The sequence below is a fragment of the Cynocephalus volans genome, chromosome 15 (genome assembly GCF_027409185.1).
Source record: "Cynocephalus volans isolate mCynVol1 chromosome 15, mCynVol1.pri, whole genome shotgun sequence".
NCBI classification, from domain to species: Eukaryota; Metazoa; Chordata; class Mammalia; order Dermoptera; family Cynocephalidae; genus Cynocephalus; species Cynocephalus volans.
In genome coordinates, this window is record NC_084474.1 from 92,891,801 (window position 1) to 92,911,352 (window position 19,552).

The following is a 19,552-nucleotide window of genomic DNA, read 5'->3' on the forward strand; positions in this document are numbered from 1 at the left end:
TCCCCAGGACGGCGCTTCCTCAGACCTCGGTGTGCAGGGCTCGTTCTCCCCGTTCCCTATCCCCCCGGCTAAAACAGCACGCCCCGATCCCCGTCATCTGCCTCCGAGAGGGGACCACCGCCCACCCGCGCCTCCTGCACTGTGACCCGCACTCAAGCCTGTGCATCCCTCCGCTCCACTCACGGTCTGGCTTCCGTACCGGACCCCCCACTGCCCGGAACGGGGGCCCGTGGGTGAGAGGGCAGCAGAGGAGGGTAAAGGGCCCGGACGCGAGGGTGACAGGAGCAGAGGGCAGGGGCCCGCGGGCGGCTGCGGCGCAGGCTCGGGGCGCGCGAGGCATCACGGGGCTCGTAGTCCGCCCCCGGAAGGGCCGCCCCAGGCCTCGGCGGCCGCGCCTGCCCCACACTACAACTCCCACGGGGCAGCGGGGCGCCGGCTCCCGCGCCGCTCGACTGTTGGGGCGGCCACCTCGCGGTCGGCCCGCCGGCTGCCGCCGCGCGGGAGGGGCGGAGCGATGGCGGACGCGGTCGTGGGCAAGGACAAGTGCGGGGAGCAGCGGCTCGTGTCGCTGCCCCTGTCCCGCATCCGGGTGATCATGAAGAGCTCCCCCGAGGTGTCCAGCATCAACCAGGAGGCGCTGGTGCTCACGGCCAAGGCCACGGTGAGGCGAGCCGCGCGGGCGGTGGAGTCAGGGCGGGGGTGGGGCCGCCCCCAAGCGCCGCGCCCCGCCCCGTCGGGCTCCGCCGCACTGCCCAGTCCACTCTCCGGCCCGCGCGCCGCCGGCGGCCCTGGGCGGGCTCGCGCGCGCGCCTCACAGGCCACCTCCTATGCCGGCGCGCGCTCCCGCCCCGGCGCGCACTTCCCTGCTGCGTCTGGTGCGCGCCGCGCCGCTCCCGCCGTCCCTCGCGCGGCTGTCGCCCCGCCCACCCGCGCCGCTCCCGCCGTCCCACGCGCGCCTGTCGCCCCGCCCACCCGCGCCGCTCCCGCCGTCCCTCGCGCGGCGCGCTCGGCTCAACTCCCGCTGGTCGGGTGGGCCTTGGCGCGAGTGGCGCGGGCTTCTCTGGCCTTTTTGGCGGTTTCTCCACCCGCGTCCCCGTCCTCCGGGCTGCAGAGGCTCCTTTGTCTTGGGGGCTTTCCTCTCGCTGGGCGACGCCGGCTCCGGGCGTTCCAGGCCTCTGGAGTCCGCCCGTCCGCCGCACCTCCCCCACACCTAGGCGGGAAATCTTCCAGCCAGAATCTAAGTGATTCCGGAGAACATAGTTCTACAGCTTTGGGTGCAGAATAGATGATCCTGCCTTGTATGTGGTGTTGGTGGCGGCAGGCCAGAGCCGTCCTGTGCGGCGGCCGTGTTAACTCTCCTCGGGTCCTATCTTCTGCCCCCCCGCCCGTAGGACAGTGTCCCACAATGTGCCGCACTAGCGTCAAGGGAGGGGATCACAGATTTCCTGGGTTCTTTATGCGACGGCCATTCCTTCTTAGAGCCCGCGGTACTGGGACAGTTGTGTTTTCTTGTGCAGTTTTATTCTGTAAGGCACGACGGTTTATGCAGACACTTCTCTCTCTTACGAACTGAACTGGATGGAGATTAATCAAGGTCAAAACCTTGGGAAAGAGCCTTAGTTCAGGTTGTTGCTCTAGGTTAGTCTGAGGACTGTTAGTTCCCAGCATAGAAAAGATGTTTGGGCAGAATAGGAAATGCCAGTTTTCAGTTTCAGGTCCGACTCCACTGTAACTTGTAGGTGCTTTAACTTTAGAAACGTGTTCCTGAGCCAAATAGAATTTTGGAAAGGTCTTCTGCTACTTTCTGTTACTGTAGGAGTTGTTCATTAAACGTTTATGATTCGTTGTTTAATCACTTTGACATATTTTTCATAATTTAGCCATCTAAAATAAACCTGAAAAATGCCTGCTTCCCCACCTGCTTTGATGGAGCCTTCCTTTCTGACCTCTTGTTTCTCCTTTCCCCAGTGATTTCCTGTAATTTAATCTGAAGTCTTAATGAAATTTTAAACAGTGTAAATTTATAATGTAATTTAAAAAATTAAGCTCCAAAATTGTCTTCAAAGCATACCTTTCTATTTTTCATTTTGTTTTAGGAACTCTTCGTTCAATATCTAGCCACCTATTCCTACCTGCATGGCAGTGGAAAGGAAAAGAAAGCACTGACTTACAGTGATTTAGCAAATACTGCAGAGGAATCAGAAACTTTTCAGTTTCTTGCAGGTACTTAATTACAGCCTTTTGTTCCTGTTGTGCTTTCACTGAATTAGACATTTTGCCACTTTCTCCAGGTGCCAAAGTTTACCATGACCTGGTGCAGGAAGATATTTTTAGTCTTCCCTGTTGGAATGTGCTTGTGATGTAGCCCACCTAGAACAGTAGTGAAGTCAGTAACATGCACAAGATGTTTGGTTGGCTGGGTGAGCTGGGCAGATCCGCCCACCCCCCTTTCTCCCTGTCACTGAAGGGAAAACTCAGAGTAGCAGGTCTGCTTGGCCCCAGAAACAGAGAAGTTAATACTTGCTGCTGTGGAACAGGGCCACAGCTCAAAACAACTTAAGTCTACGCTTGGGGCCAGCCCAGTCTGTCTCAGGCAGGTGGGCAGGGTTGCTCACAAAACCAGCACATAGAAGCACCATGGTTTGCAGTCAGTGGAATGGGAACAGGTCTGTAGCATTAGTCAAGAGACAGTGTTTCTGTATCTTGGAAGTGTAGCTTGAACTTTGTCTTATTTTGGAACCTATTCTATAGGTCAAAGCAAGAACTAGTATATTTTGAAATTTGTATTGCTGTGTTTATAGTCTGGCATAATCAATTGCTGATGCAATCTTTATGTGTTTAAGATATATTACCAAAGAAGATTTTAGCTAGTAAATACCTGAAGATGCTTAAAGAGGAGAAGAGGGAAGAAGACGAGGAGGAGGAGAATGACAACGATGATGAAGGGGACGACGATGAAGCCGAATCCTAAACCAAAAAAGAAGTGCTTTAAAAATCAGTCTGGTGAGGATCCTCCTGTATTAGCACCGTTGCTCTGAAGTAAGCACAACACTGTGCACCTTTAGACTCTTCCCTTTTTCAGAGACTTCCAGTGTGATGTATTCTTTCCTGAGCACCTCATGCACCTAAACCCTAAGTAGCCATAGAGAAAGTAACCCCGACAGCAGTCTCTCTTGACGGGCCCCTGCAGTTGGTTACCAAGAAAGCTGCCAGTACGTCAGGCACTACCGGCTCACCTGCTGCAGCTCTAAACTGTAGAGGCACAGACGATTTTGCTCAACTTTTCAATTTACAAATACATTTTGAAGAGCTTCTAAATATCAGTTATGTAAATTCATATATATATTTTGAAATTAGTTTTTGTAAATAACTAGATTCACTTTTAGCCAAATAAATCATTTATGTGCAGTATGTTACATGTGAATTTTTGTATTTTAAGAAAATGTTTTTGTCCACATATTTTTTTAGTGTAAAGAAATACATTTTTCTATTAAAGATCTGTATATATTTTTACAGTAAAGTACTTTATAGAACTAGTTTTAGAGGCTTCCATTGTTCTAATGCCTTGCTTACTACCTGAGAATTTTGTAAAACTTAAAAATAAACATATCTAACACTTTTATTTCCAGAGAAAAATTCCAAGTCAAATTGTCAAATCAAATACAAAAAATATTACCTCTCCATAAGCATATTTTCCTTAAAAAGTTTTTAAAACATTTTGTGTATTGAAGATTCAGCATCTCTCATCTTACTGTTCTTTGCTTTAAATCCCCAGTAATTGTTTTTACTGTCTATAAAGGAAACCATAAGCCGTGCTTTTTTAATTTTTTTAACTCATAGGGTAAATATTTGGCTCCTGTAATTTCAGTATCTCTTTTTTTAAAAAAAGTGAGTTATAATTTACAGCTAGTAAAATCACCCTTTTTAGTGTCCAATCTGTAAATTTTGACAAATATGTAGTTTTGTAACCAGTCAATACACAGAACGGTTCCATTGTCCAACTTATTCTCCTGTATCCCTTGTAGTGAGTTTCTTCCCTTACCCTGGCAACCACTTGTCCCTCTTTTTGTCCCTTTTTTTTTTTTAAACTTTATCTTAATAAAATATATTAAAATCCACTTTTTGGTGTACACTTCTGAGTTTTAACAAATGCAGTCTTGTAACCACCACCATTAAGATACAACAGTTCTATCACCTTCCCCCAAATCCCCTCATGGTCAGATCCATCCCCACCTTTTACCCTGCCAACCACTGAGCTATTCTTTGTTTGCAAAGTTTTTCTGGAAAGGACCATATATAGTCAATATTTTAAGCTTTGTGGGCTATATAGTCTCTGCTGTACTACTCAACTCTGCCATTATAGTGCACAAGCAGCCATAGATCATACGTAATGAGTGTGGCTGTATTTCAATAAAACTTTTATTGAGTTTTGTATAATTTTTATGTGTCATGAAATATTATTTTCTTCAACTATTTAAGAATGTAAACACTTCTTAGCTTACATGCTATACAAAAATGGGGCTGGATTTGGCCCACAGATCATAGTTTGCTGACTCGTCTTTTCCAGGATGTCACATAAATAAAATCATATTTACCTTTGAGTCTGGCATTTTTATATTTAGCATAATGCATTTGAGATTGCCAAGTAGAATTCCACTGTGTGGATATACAGTTGTCCCCCTCCGTGTCCATGGGGGACTGGCTCCAGGATCTCCTGCAGATACCAAAATCCAAAGATGCTCAAGTCCCTGATATAAAATGGCATGGTATTTGCCTATAACCTGTGCACATTTTCCCATATACTTTATGTCTAGATTACTATAATACCTATGTAAATAGTTGTTATGCTGTATTGTTTAGGCAATAATGACAAGAAAGATAAAGTCTGTAAATGTTAAACACAGACAATCTTTTAATATTTTTGATCTGCAGTTGGTTGACTCCACAGATGTGGAACCCACGGATACGGAGGGCCGACTACCAGTTTATCCATTCCCCAGGTACATGGATAATTACCCATTTAGATTGTTTCTGGTTTTGATGGTTACAAATAAAGCCCTATACACATTTATGTACAGGTTTTGTGTGCACATAGGATTACATTTCATTTGAGTGTATACTTGAGTGGAATTGTTGTAAAAAAGTGCCAAGCTGTTTTTAAAGTGGCTGTGCCGTTTTGCATTTCCACCAGCAGTGAGTCCTCGTTGCTCTGCATACTCTGCAAAACTTGGTATCAGTTTTTGTTGAGATTTGAGAATTATATATTCCGAATACAAGTCCTTTGCCAAATATAAGCTTTGTCTACATCTTCTCCCAGCCTTCTCCTTTTCATTCGCTAAACACAGCATCTTCCAAAGACAAGAAGGTTTTAATTTTGAGGATGTCCACTTTTACTTTATCAATTTGTTCTTTCATGCATCATGCTTTTCATGTCATATCTAAAAACTCATCACCAGACCCAGTCACAAAGATCTCCTGTGTCAGCATTTTTGAAGTGCTGGGCTTGGCCTGTAGTATCTGTGCCTACAGTAGTGTGATGCTGTTTAAACAGTCCCCAGGAAAATCACTAACTGGTTTCTATGTGTAACCGGCTGAAGCATCCTTAACCCACCATAAACACTTCAGATCCAGTTAGTTAGGAGGAGTACTTACCCACAAGCTAGACTGTCACAGTGGCTCCCTAACCATCTCCACAGCCACCTTCCTTTCTCCATTTTGCTACTGCTGTCACATTATCAAAACGATTTTAGTAAGGTTAATCTTCTGGTCACAAGTGTTAAAAATAGCTGATAACCAAGTAGCCATTGGGGGCTGAGCCTGGTCTGTGTGCGTTGTGTATATTTTCATCAAATTCTCACAACTTGCAAAGTAACATTTTACAGAAAAGGGAATGGAGGCTCAGGTTAAGGAACCAGTCCAAAACTCACCTAGGAAGTGGTAGAACTGGGATTCAGATCCCAGACTAGATTCTTCATTACACTATACAGCTTTAAAAAGTACAGTGTTTCTGCTTTATGGGGTAAATTCTCAGTGTGGCATTCTAGGCCCCAAACTCCTACATAGCCTACTTTCCCACTGACACGGCCTTCTCATTCTATATGGAACATAAACATCCAACGTATGTCCTCCAGTTAAGGAGCTCTTCTCTGGAATCCTTTCCTAATTCATTAACACTTAACATCATATACTGCGTTTACATTTAGGTTTTTCCAATCAGGTCATGACTGCTTCTGGTCATCTGATAAAATGATAGTGAAAATAGTGAGAACATAACAAGGCAAGGCCATATTAAGTGAGTATATTGTTGTAGATCTCTCATCATTTTCTACTAATTATTCCAATTTTGACTAACACGTTCCAGGGCCAGCAGGCACAAAGATGCTTCGTGGTTTTGGATACTAGAAAAAGTTCAGGGTACTAGATACATTAGGAAATAACTATATCTTGTTTTTGTTTAAAAAAAAAATGTGGAGTAAAATAGACCAGAATATTAAGAGTAATTACCTATTAGTGTTGTGTTTATGAATAATTTAAAATTCTCATCTTCATGTTTATCTTAATCACCACATTTTCTATAACAAATACATATTTATTCTTAAAAGTTAGAAAATAGCTTTTATTTTTTGGCAGCTGGCCAGTGTGGGGCTCTGAACCCATGACCTTGGTGTTACAAGGCTGTGCTCTAACCAACTGACCCAACCGGCCAGCCCAGGAAATGGCTTTAAGTGAGGACAAAACGACCTGCTGTAGCAACAATGTACATCCTAGGGATTTTCAGCCAGTTTTTGGCTTTCCTAATTCAGCAGCCCCGCCTTTCCTTTCCCAGCACCACATATTCTTTATAGCAGAAGTCAGAAACAACCCAGTCACAGTGAAACCACCAGGGATTTCAGAGCAGCGCTGATATGTGTAAACCCAGCCAGGGCAGAGGAACGTAAGTTACCACCTAGACTGAGGAGCAGAATGCGGTCAGCTCCGGTTCCACACTCAGCACGGAGTTCAGGGCCTTGCATACAACTGGGGCTCAGCTGAATGGCTTCTTACTTCATCCTCTCTCCATGGCTGCTGGAATAGGAACACCCCACTATCTGAGATACCATGTTTGTTCTCATTACTGTCCAACTCCTCCCTGTGGTTTCACCCCCGAACCCCAACTTCTCAGGTAATGGCTAGGTCTGCTATTTGTAGACTAGTGCTCTAAGCTTCCATCCCAGAAGGCATGCTTCCACCTTGGAAACCTGGACTCACTCACTGCTTGTGCAGAAGACAGTGCCCAGACACATGGGTGAATAATTGAAGATCTTTGGAAGAGGCAACTGTAAATATGAGGAATTTTATTTTATTTTTTGCTGACATACTATGAGGCAAAACAAAATTGACACCATACAAAATAACTTTATAAAATATCATTCACATCATATTTTATCAGATTTACAGCATTCTGTGCATGTTAGGGGTTATGTAAGGAGGTGAAAAAACACTATGCCAAACTTTTAGTATTAGTTTATATACACACAGTAAGAAACAAAACAAGTAACTGTTAGATTTTCCATGAATTTATTGCAAAAATAGTGCAAACTACTTAACCTAGAAAGCTGTAAAAACAAACTTGAAAGGACCCAGCTAAGCTTAAACACGACAATAGATGCTCAGTGTCTCAGCATTTAGCTTTCTTCAACAGTTTATCTTGTCAACCAAGACCACTCCCCATCTGCTCAGGTTAGGGTGAGTGCTGAGGAATCAAGAAACGTGCAGACTGGCTCTTCAGGGACCAGACTGATTGGGCCGCCTAATGTCAGCAATACCTTTAGGATCATGCTACTTACTCAACGGCAATTTTGTGAGGTCTGTTTTGAAAAAAATTAAGATGCCCTTATTTTTAACATTGAGCTTAGAAATAAGTTATCCAACCTCTTGATGACATGGAGAAACAAATTAAGAAAGCAGCATGAACAGAAAGGATTTGGAACATTATTGTCTGCTTATAAACATAGTATCCTTTTCCTCAGCTGTACTTGGGTAAAGTTATTATTCTAATGTAGGGCAACCTTTGAAAGAGAGATTGCAGTAAGTTTAAAAAAAAAAAGAAGGATACTATATCTCTACAAGAGTAACTTTAAATTTTCTTTCAACATTCTATTGGGGTCCAAAAGCATATTATCTAAACAAAATAATAAAAGCAAAATAAAATGCTACATGTAAAAGTTAAACAAAATGCAGCATATTCAGGTTCTTTTTCTTGAGGTACCTATATAAATTTAATCACCTGCCCCAAAGTACTCCTGTTAGGTTAAAATCAAAATGCTTACTGGTGAGCCAATTGCAGGGCATTTATTATTACTGAGAAAGTGCAACAATGCTGATCTTTATATGCAGCATGCTAAAGGATGATTTACTCTTTACAAAATATAGCTTAAGTATCAACCTGATGAAGTTAAAAAATTAAAAACATTTAACTAGAATCTTTTTTTTTTTTTTTTTTTTTTGAGATCCTGCAGCAAAAAGCCTCCCAAATCAACTTTCAAAGATTTGCCACTAAGGAATGTTGGTTCTCTTGTAAAACTCAGAGATCTCTTTTTAAAATAGTAAAACTATATACTACAGGAAAGATCCCTTAATTTTTATTTCTTATTGGTATAAAATCAAATTCTTAAGACTCCAAAATATTGTGTTACCTCCAAAGAATTAAGTAAAAAAAGATTGCCATAGTAGGAAAAGTCTAGAATTGTAAACTGCCAAATATAAAAACTTGGAAAGTCATCGATCTCCTATCTTACTTTCTTACCTGTTGGAAAGATTTCCTAACTTTGGAGAACCTGGGGCTGCTGCTGAATGCAGGCCTCGCCTGTCTCTGCTGATGGCCGTTCGCACCTCCACCAGATAAGTCAGGAGATGAAATCGACAACAGTCCATTTGCTGCTTATGAAATAAACTCTTGCAAAATGTGCCAGAGGAGGAGGGGGGCATGAATGGTTAAAAAAAAGCAATGATAAGAATGCGTGTGATTTTTTTTTTTTTTTTTGGCCACCCCTTCAATGGCACAGATAATGAAGTGACAGCTATAAACATATGCATAGAAGAGTTTGGAATTTGTTTGTAAAATGTTAAATTTGCTCTTGGACATAAACTTTTTTTTTCCTTTTCACAAGAGGGCAGTTGGGATTCAAATATATTGTAGTAGTTGGCTGGGGGGAAATCTATCAAATTCCATGGTCAATTGGGCTTTTCTCCCCATCTGCAATATAAAATATTTAATTTCATACTGATTTTTTTTAATGCATTAGGGTTCAACATAAAAGGCACAAAATAAATAAAAATATTATTAAATAAACGGAAATTATGATTTCAAGTTTCATGTGGAGTTGTATCTTACTGTTTGGTTACTTTTTCCAATTTAGTTTGACAGACTTAGTAAATAGCACCCAACTGTGAACTGAGGTAGATCCACATTGTAAAGAAAGCTGGGTCCCCTCCATTTTATCTCTAAATTTAAGATGCTTTTACAAAAACAAAAATCCATTTTAATCGTATGCAGAAGCAATGACAGGTGGCACTACCTGAAGAAAGCTTAGAACAATGAGCAGGTTTGCAAATAAGACCTATGCCCAAATCGTACTCTCCATCAGCCATAAATAAATCTCAGACTGGAGGACAAAAAATCAAACATTTAAAAATAACCCTGAAAAAGTCTCAAGACTTTAACAACAGGTCTTTTTGACTGACTGCCATAGAAGTGCACATGGTCCATTTTCACTAAGCAATGGCAACAGCCAAGCCAGACCAGACAGAGAGAGAGAGGGAGGGAGAGGGGGGGAGAGGGGGAGAGAGAGAGGGAGAGGGAGGGAGAGGGAGAGGGGGAGGGAGAGGGAGAGAGAGAGGTGTGTATCATTGAATGCTTCACTTTTTAACTCCAGAGAAAAGACTTGTTGAATTATGATATAGCATCTCGATCTGAACACTTTAAACTCACTCTGCCTAATATTTTTGCATACTCTGAAACTTACAAATTTCACATCTGATTTAAGGCTTAATTTAAAGTGGCATTACCACCTAGCATCATGCAAGCATTAGACATCCTCAAGACACACAGAATGGTATTAAACTAAAGACAATGACATGAAGCCTCAGAATTGTATTTAGTAGATACTGTAATTTTATAATTAATTTTACAATCCATGTAGCAAATGAAAAATTATACAGAGAGGCCAATGTATATAAATAATAGTTATACAGGAACTGTCAATTCACAAAACAGCACTGCATGGTTCTATACTGCAAGCACAAGACATCGTCGTGTAAATCCACTGTACAGGTACAAACGAGGGTGTAGACAATACACAGAATACCACCTGAAACGAGGCCCTTTCAGCTGCTCACCTTCCTAGAACATAGTAAACTTTAAATGGTCATAATACATTTTGATTCAAAGTGTCTTCTAAACTGTTCTACTGTGGGGGAGAATTAAGAAGGGGCAAGATCCACCTATGGAACTTCTGAATTCATTTTTGGTTCTTTCAATTATTTTATAAAAATAAAATAAAACTAGAAAAATTGATAAAAGTCAGGGCTACAAGCCCTCAATACCTGTTAGGTAAGTAATGTGGAGTGTACCAGAGGTAAGAAAAGTCTGGATTTCTTCTACATTCTCTTCTTGTATTTAATGAGTAATTAGCCACTTTGCTGCACAGAAACTTAAAATTATCCTCTTAAAACTTTTTAAAAAATAAAAACTTGCTTGCTTCTACAGTTCTAAAACACGAATTCATACCTCTGACAATCACGTTAAAATCCACTATCAAACGTGGGATTCAAATTTCAGTTAAATGCTCAACTATGTACTTTAGTGTTTGAGTCACATACGTCTGGCTTTGGAGAGGAAGCGAAACTGTTCACGTGCCATCCCCATGCGGCCGCGGCCTGCCAGGGAAAGGCCTTCACTGCCTTTCAGAATGGAGGGACTGGGGACAGGGAAGGCCCAGAGCAGCCACCAGAAAGGATTTTCTGTATATTTAAAAAATAAATACATTGGATTATTTCTCCACTTAAAAAGAAGGTCATCCTTTGACAGGGAGGGTGAGTTTTAATCAGACCACTGGCAAAGAAACTACTCAAGACCTGGCTTAAAACGTTAGATAAAACTGCATGTCAGGCCCGTCACAACTGCAGTGCTGTGTGCACAGCTTCGAGCTGACACTACACCCAAGTAAGCAGTTTCCCAAAAGTCACAACACAGCAACAGTAAAGAAAAGCACTCCAAAATAAGAGCAGTAGGACTGAATAACACCTTCCATCTGAGGACTGCACGCACACTTTATAAAGACATGATTCCAATTACTTTTTTAAAAATCTACACCCATTACAATGAATATTCTTATTGAGTGACTATGAGAACAAAACCACCAGGTTTTGCTGATGGCCATGGTCAATGCCTGACTAAGAGATGGGTCTCGCACCAGCCTCCGGCAATCCCAGTGGAGTGGACCTGGTGAGGGTGCGGGAGAAGCGTGCAACTAGAGTGCAGGCAGCTAGGCTGCGTGGTGTCAGCTGACAGGCCGGGGCCAAGGAGCAGAGAGCAGCAGCTTCCAAGGTGGGAGGCCGATGACTGACTTGAGGGACGGCACAGGCTTATTTCCCAATAAAAATGCAGCCCAACATGATTCTGAAAGGACACTGAGGACCGGACTTTAAAGGCACAGAGTCTGAGGCTGGGTCTTCCAGAACACACTCAGGCTGGCACCGATGGGAACCAGAGGAAGGCCTGGGAGCCACCTGCTTCTCGGGACAGAGGGGCCTGCCCTCTCCAAGCACTCGAGGTTGCACACACCATCCCCAGAGGTCAAAGGAGCCTAGGCCTGCCCACAGTACCTCCCTGGTCAAGGGGTCTACACTGCACCCATGGCCGGTGGCGTAAGGTGTTCTGGGGATCAACTCACTGATTCTAAGGACCCTTGGAGATGCAGAAAGGACTGAATGAGGATATCCTCAACATCTAGTTCCTCTGGACATGGGGGGAAAGAGTTAATATTTGGTGTTTTAGCTTTAACTCTGAACTACTGAAATCCAAGGAGGCTTTAAATAGGAGATAATCCAGCCCCCTCCACCCCTGAGAAAAGGGGACAGGGTGAAGTTAGGACTGAACCCTTCAGCCATACCACCAAGGGCATTTAAAGACCTAACACATCTAAATCTTTCACAGCAGCCAGTCAGATAGAAAAACAGTAACAAAAGCACCAGTGATCTTCAGTTCCCTCGTTTTTGAACAATCTTTCATGAATGCAAAGATGGTGGGAGAGGCCCACCTGAGCGTCTTGGAGACACACGAGCAAAAAGCTGACAAGCTGACCCGAGAGCAAGTTCGCACTGCTGAACGGAGGAGGAGCTGCTGCACAGGGTCCTCCAAACACCCTGTGTCAGAGTCTGGCTGAACACCGAGGCCAACCCAGAGGACCCCAGCAGCCAGGGAAGCAGGTCAGCAGACGTGCGGGCACCTGCCCGAAATGTCCCTGCTTCTTGGGGTGGTTTCTATATACAGAACAGTATGATGGCAGAATTACAAAACATTCTTAGAAAGACCGCAAAGGACACTTGGCTCATTCAAAATTACAGCACGCCACGTAGCATAAAAAGCATCAAAACCCATAACACCAGCGTTCAAGGCAGTCACTTGCAGGTAATGATGTATTAGAACCCCTCTGGGCCAAAGTCAATGTCTGATGAGCGTCCAACATGAGAAGAGAGCCACCTCCAAACACCCAGACATCTGGAATTACAAAACAGTCTGTCTGCCTGGCCCTCAAGAATTCCAAAGCGAACCAGTGAAGGTGTTCTGGAGCACACACTAACCTTCTGAAGATTAGAGAACTTAAGGAACCTACACAAAGAAGAGGTGGCCAGAGGGACATCGGATGGTCCACAGTACAGGCTGTGGGTAAATGACGTTTCTGACAGCAAAGTGGTTAATTACCAGGAGGGGCGTTCAGAACCCTCAGTTCTCCCAAGATAGATGTCCTGCAAGCCAGCATTAGGTGGCCCGCTGCGCCACTAGTGGGGACTTGTACTTCAAGATGCCAGCTGCGGACCCTGTGTTCTTTTCAACAAAGGGCCCTGGATTTAAACAAAATGATTTGCTTTCAACCCTTAGTTCATTTTTAAGCAGGGAGTGCTAGTAACTCAAGGCCCAATGTCAGAGGTCAATCACGTCTGCACTGTCTTTTGAAACCACACAACTATTTCAAATGTATTATTTGCAACAGAGTCAGCATTTAAGCACCTTTGGGATTTTACAGAGTGTACATAAAGGGAGAAGAGGAAGCCATTTTCAACCCATTCATACATAAAGCAAAAACAAAAAAAGTGCTTTCTTGTATTACTAAACAGGTAAGTCAAAAGCCAGGCAGGACACAGACTGACAGAAGGTTTCACCACACAGGGCCCTGCACGGACACTCTTGCCAACCTGGGAGGATAGCAGGCAGAAAAGCCCTTCCATTTCACTCCTGCTGGCCTCTCAAGAGTCCCAGAATCTCAGGTGGGTAGCGCTGAGGAGCCCCTGGTCCACCTGAGACAGCAGAGGACGAGGAGGAGGAGGGGCTGCCATGGTCACAGTATGGCACACAGATTTTCAAGCCAGAACTGAACAGATGGATGTTCACAATTCAGTTTATTCAGGCAACATTTTGGCTATTTTCAGTGTGGATAGCTACATTTAAGAGCAAACATGTATCTATTGAGAATTCAGAGGTAGCCTTTATCTGCAGTTTTTTTTTTTTTTTTTTTTTTAAATAAAAAGTATTTAGAAATCACCTTCTGTAGTGATTTGGCTAAGCCAATACATTCACTTTAGACAATAAAATGGCAAAACATATCCAAAGAAGCATAAGAGAGGGCACCATGATGGCATTGATGTGACATGAACACACATACAGGTGACCAGTTTGGGATTAAAAGCTCCTTTCTGTATCCGACACTAGGTAGCCTGACCATGGACAGACTCACACGATGTGAGTGGAGCACACACTTTGAATTTAGCAAAACCACAAGGCAGATGGGGACAGCGCTGGGCTTCCCATGTCTGGCATCTATGGATGCCGCCACGCACTACAGTCCTGACACAATGGTGACCACATGGCTTTAAAATGACAGCTGACCCGAGACGCAAGGGAGGCCCTCGCATCCTCGTAACACAGGACACACAGGTGCTTCCTGGCTGGACTGTCCAAGACTGGATGGAACTAGAAGCGAATGCTTTACAAAGGGAGCCATGGCAAATAACAAGAAATTAAACAGACCAAAAAAGTGTTCAAAAGATTTACAATCAGTCCTCTTAAAATTGAATCTTCAGACAGCAAGAGAGCATACATACTCTCCTAAGAGATTGAAAACTTCCTTTCAGAAAAATAAGAAAATGGGGCTAATTTGTCCTTCATGAATGGTCAACAGACACAAGGCTAAAGAGAAGAAAACAATTAAGTCCGCACAACTCTAATACATAATACTGAAAAATGTGGCAGTATCACTAAATCAAAGCAACGTGTTGTTTTCATATAATTTCTGCTACCATAAATCTATTTACAATCATTTCAAACAAGTACAGCAGATGCAAAGTTGGACATAATAAAAAGAATTTGTCAAAAAATCAGTGCAATTATTTTGAACTGAAAATTTTCCTTACAAAAAAGAGCATGTGTGTATAACACGGACACCCCATTACAAAGTCACATGTGCACTGTGTCTACAGTGAAAAACATCACAGCAGCTGAAACTGCTGGCACGGCAGCTAGAGAAAATATTCTCGGTCACTTTGGGGAAGGGTTTAAAATATAAATAAAATATTTGCATTCTGCAAGTGAGGCGCATGAACACTGAGGAAGTTTCTGTTTCTATTTACTGTACATTCCTTTTCTCATGAGAGATGAGTCAAAGAGAGGTCACAGGAAAATTTCTTATGGCTTGTCTGGGCCACTGGGATTGTCCACTGTCTGGATTAGTTCAACTTCTAAAGCTCCTCCTAATGGAACTGCCTTAGGTATAGGAAAATGCCCATGAAAAGTTCTTTTAACTGTCCAACAGAGCAAAGTCACATTGAAGGACTTCATCCAGTTCCTGAAGGCTCATGAGACAAGCCAAGCGCCACCGTGACCATGAGCAACCGAGAGAAGCCGCCAGCCCCTGAAGGCGTCCTTGAGACACGCTGGTGTCTCAGCTGTATGATGCTTGGCTGGTCTACCCTTAACCTATTGTATCAAATATATAATTTGACTGAAAAATTGCCTTGTAAAAATAAAATTTAAATCACCCCGCAGGTCAATGTAAAATTACATTGCTGCATATGTAAGAAAAACAATTCATCCAGAAAAATTACATTTGTGGCTTTCAAAAATAAATCATCCAGCAAACTTGAAGGTAAACATTAGGTAATTTATAAAAGTTGGGGAAAATAATTTCTATCATACCCATAAGGTACCACATGCATTGGAATATCCACGTCGGCCAAACCAAAGCGGAGCGGAAAGGAAAAAATAAATAGCAACATTTGCATTTAACAACAATAAAATAACATACAACAACAACAATAAAACTCCCCCCCAACCCTGCTACAGGAACTGAACTTAAATTGTCTTTTCTAATGGGCACTCAGTAAAGGGATAAGCATCAGTAAGCCGGTGTCTAGGCCGGCCTCCAAAAGCATGGAAAGCACTCCCGCCCCAACAGTCCTATCTTGGGCAAGCTAATGCCATGGCCACGCGCCATTCGTGGTTCTAGAGAGTGCAGACATTCATTCAAGGGAGTATGAGAACACGACTGGAAAGCAACATAATCTTGGGGTGGGGGGGGCAGACCCTAAATGTAGTATCAAAAGTGTGTATGTAAAGACTTCTTCAAACAGAGAAAACCAAAACAAACAATCCCTTTCTAAAAGTACAGGTATGCCCCGTTTTACAAAATTTATCTGAGCTAGGAAAATCTGAGCTTATAATACACAAGGGACAGGATGGTGTATTTGCATTACCAAAGGGCTCTTATACAAAACAGCGGCTTCAAATGGCTCCCCTGGGTTTCTTTAATCGCTTAGTTATCACGAGAACTTGTCTAATGTAATAACGGTAAACGGACAGGAGTACATTATTGTTTTAAAAAAGTAAGCATTTTAAAATAAACTAGGAAGAGTCCCAGTACAGGAATTTAATTGGGAGTCCTCTTTTAAAGAGTCCCAGTTTTTCTTTCAAATGAACCCAGATTTCTACATCATAATTTTCACATTCAGTTTGCTGAAAGCAAGGCACACCTTACTTAGCATGGGGTGGGGACAAAGCCAGCGAGTGGGCACCCCTCCAATCTGAAAGGGCCCCACTGCCTTGGGAGACAGACCAGACCCAGGAGAAGAAAGGCGATGCCTGTGGAGCCCTGCAGCCCAGCCTGGAGGCAGCTCTGTGTTCAGTGGGCCCAACACAATCAGAAGACAGGGAGGGGTCCGCTTCTGGCTTCCATGTGAACAGGGCTGGGACTTAACCTACTGCACTTTGAGGTTTTACACTGTCTCAAAACTTTATCCTAATAATGGGGGAGATTGGTAGAAATTTGGGAAAACAATTATTTACCTGAGAAATTGTAACTACAGCCATTTAAATTCTGAATCATCAGCCATGTATAAAGGTATAGCTAACTCAACCAAAGACATTTGGCCTATTAATGTTTTTAGTATTAAAAGTTTTATAAAACAAGCACAGGGCTGTAAAAAGTACCCTTCTCAAAGTACTTTGTCCCACTGAAAAAAACTTTTCCTTCCAAAAAAAAAAACCCAACAATTCATAATTCATAGGTCTAATTTCCTGCCAGCCTGCAAGCTTTCCCAGGTATCGGCTAGAAAACACCTCCCGTCACTGCTGAGGAGTCCCTCCCTTCTGGTCCCTCAGTGCTCCAAGGAGAACATTCTTGAGAAAGCAGGGCCCTCAGGCTTCAGCAAGCCCCAAGTGACAAGTGACTGTTTAAACTGCAGATGCCCAGGCCCAGCCCCAGAGAACCTGACTCAGGAGGTTTGCAGCAGGCCCAGGAGTCGCATCTTGAACCAGAACCACCATTCATTCCCCTGACTACTGAGACCCTGCTGCAGGTGGCAGAAACACAACTTTGAGACATATGGTTCCAGATGATTCTAAAAATGGCTGAAAACTAACCTAATTTCAGATTTTTAAAGTTTATTAGTCAAAAGATTCCCACCTTAGTCTGAATGTGGCTGGCAATTTAAGCTAAGAGCGTATTCATATCCTTCTGAAAACAGGAGAAAAGTGCCACTGGCCAATACAATGATAAGGAGTTGCAATGTTTCTTAGAGTAGAGACTTCCGTCGTTTAAAAAGATATTTTTAAAAAAAAAGATACAGCAAGAAGAGACTAATGCTGTTAATAAGACACCCACATGCACACACAGACACACACACGCGCACACCACTCCGAGTATATATCTTCACAAATAATAGTAATCCCTTTGTCGTTGCTGCCAAAATTCAGGTGAAGTGTCTGGGACGCTCCACCCGCGGCGCGCTGTCTCCCCCCCGACTCCTGCCATCTCCAAAGCAGGCCAGCAGCGAAGGCAGAGGTGGGCAATTGCTTGCTCGAGCTTGAGGCACCGCCACTGGGACCTTCCCTCCCCTGCAGTGCCAGAGGTAAATGTCACGCAGGGCTGGGGAGGGGACATCAGCAGGGAGAGAGGGAAACTACAGAGCACAAAGCAGCACTAGGGGAAGGCTGGTCTCCTTCCTCAACCTCTACGTGGAACATGGATTTGATCATACAAAATTGTGGACAAGGACAAAAAGCCCATTCAGCACAAACAGAGCTCTCTGCTGTCATCCTTTCACATTGTCTGTGGTGTCACTCTTAGTGCAATGGTTTCCAGATTGGCAAACCCACATCTGGGGCCCCGAACCCAGTGCCCAGCAGAAACGGCCCATGCCCGCTGCTGGCCTGGCCACAGGTGAGCCTCCTGCGGGCAGGTGCCATTGCTCCAACCGCTGGCCTCCTGCCCAGCGGAGAGCCACTGCCAACAGCTGGCGACGTGTTTCAGTGCACAGATCCTATAAAACTCGCCCGACAAAACTACACAGAGAGGGAAGTGCACTCTGAGGTGAGGCGTGAACTTGTTTCCCAGCAATGGAAGAATAAATAAATCCCATTTGTGCTTCTTCGGCTGAGCGACACGTGGGGAGGAGGCAGCAGGGAGGGCAGCGAGTGACCGCGGGAGCACACTCGTCCTTCTGAAGGTACAGGCTATACACTCTACACTGGGGGAGGCGGATCACTGTCACATTGAGTCAGTTGCATATTCCTGTACGTAGCACTAAGAACCACAAGAGGTGGTCCAATCTCCAGGCTCCAAAACACTCCTGATATGCTAAACAGATCACAAGAAGCACCCCATAGTCAATAAAATGAAAAACAGCATCTATCACATTAATACTGCAAACCAGATATATATATTTTTTCTCTTACATTAAAGACATAACAGTGAAAAAGGATTGTACTGTATTTATCACCACAGACCCGTATTCTTTAGAAACTTTGGAAAATAAATGTCACAGTCCTATAGGACAAATCTTATGATTAGACTGTCGGTATATTGTCTTTTTTCTTTTTTAAATAAATTTTTACTAAAATGGCACTAGTCTGCCAATCTTTCTGGACCCGTGAATGCTTCAAACACTGCGGCCCGTCTCCTGCCACCGCTCCTAGTTCAGGCTGAGTGAAAGGCGCAGTGGCAGGCAGACGGAGACCCCTGGACACCTTGACAGGGCCACCTGCCCTCGGTCCCAAAGAGCTTGTGTAAGCCACGGCGGGAGCACACGAGCATTACTTGGAAATGAACTTGGTGACAACCTCAGAAGGTTCAAGGCTTTAAAACCACATCGTGTTTTGTGTTGCTTTCGCTCTCAGAGAACGCGCACAACTAGTTCGAGCCCATCAATTTCATAGAGAATCATGTGTTAAAAACAAGTAAATTGAATGACCAAATAAATTAAAAATGTTTTAAAGCCCTGAGTTCATAGACTGGTTTTAGGAGATTTTAGGAAACACGGGACTCTATTTTAATAAGCAGCGTACAGATTTTGGCAAACCACACTTCCTACGACAAGTGGGCCTCATACAGGTCTGCAGTTCAAAATCCAAGTCTGAAATCTAGGACGGAAGGCATTCCAGAGAATGGATAAGATCGATGACGTCTCATAGTCGATGCTGGCTGTCACGGAAGGGCTGGGCGTCTGTTGGTCTGAGTGTAGCTGGTCTCATGTGAATCCAACTCGGTATACAATCGCTAAACACTAAAACATGTCAAGCAAAGTACATGGTGCGCAGCGTGTCCTGATGAACCTGGACTGCCTTGGCCAGTGCCTGGTGGTCTCGCCCGTTACTCTGCCCAGAGGTATGGCTTCCTTCAGCACTGCAGGGACAAGGGGGGTGGGAGGGAGATAATGAACGCAGCCTTTAAGGCATCACAAGGCAGCGCACTGATAACTAGGTCAGGACAATACACCAGACACCTGGGGAGGGCAACAGGGA

General features: G+C 43.8%; 2 protein-coding genes across 9 annotated transcripts in view; one reads left to right on the top strand and one right to left on the bottom strand.

The window, feature by feature from the left end:
- Positions 1–447: 447 nt before the first annotated feature.
- CHRAC1 (chromatin accessibility complex subunit 1) lies at positions 448–5,076 on the top strand. Of its 3 annotated transcripts, none has more exons than XR_010021799.1 (4): positions 448–661; positions 2,097–2,223; positions 2,844–3,039; positions 4,933–5,076. XR_010021799.1 is itself a non-coding variant. In XM_063079976.1 (4 exons), exons 1-3 carry the CDS (start codon positions 515–517, stop codon positions 2,969–2,971), a joined length of 402 nt encoding a protein of 133 aa, XP_062936046.1. In that variant the 5' UTR covers positions 448–514; the 3' UTR covers positions 2,972–3,003; positions 4,933–5,076. The 3 variants fall into 3 exon arrangements, 2 of the variants coding, with proteins under 2 accessions (XP_062936046.1, XP_062936045.1); XM_063079976.1 differs by having other exon boundaries at positions 2,844–3,003; XM_063079975.1 differs by lacking the exon at positions 4,933–5,076 and having other exon boundaries at positions 2,844–3,400.
- Positions 5,077–10,130: 5,054 nt separating this feature from the next.
- The window catches only part of AGO2 (argonaute RISC catalytic component 2), a 107,736-nt gene continuing 98,314 nt past the window's right edge, over positions 10,131–19,552 (bottom strand). For all 6 annotated transcript variants that reach the window (XM_063079244.1, XM_063079239.1, XM_063079240.1 and 3 more), the window contains one exon: positions 10,131–19,433. In XM_063079244.1, the coding sequence (XP_062935314.1) occupies positions 19,325–19,433 (109 nt within the window). In that variant the 3' untranslated portion in view covers positions 10,131–19,324. The remainder of the gene's footprint in view (positions 19,434–19,552) is intronic.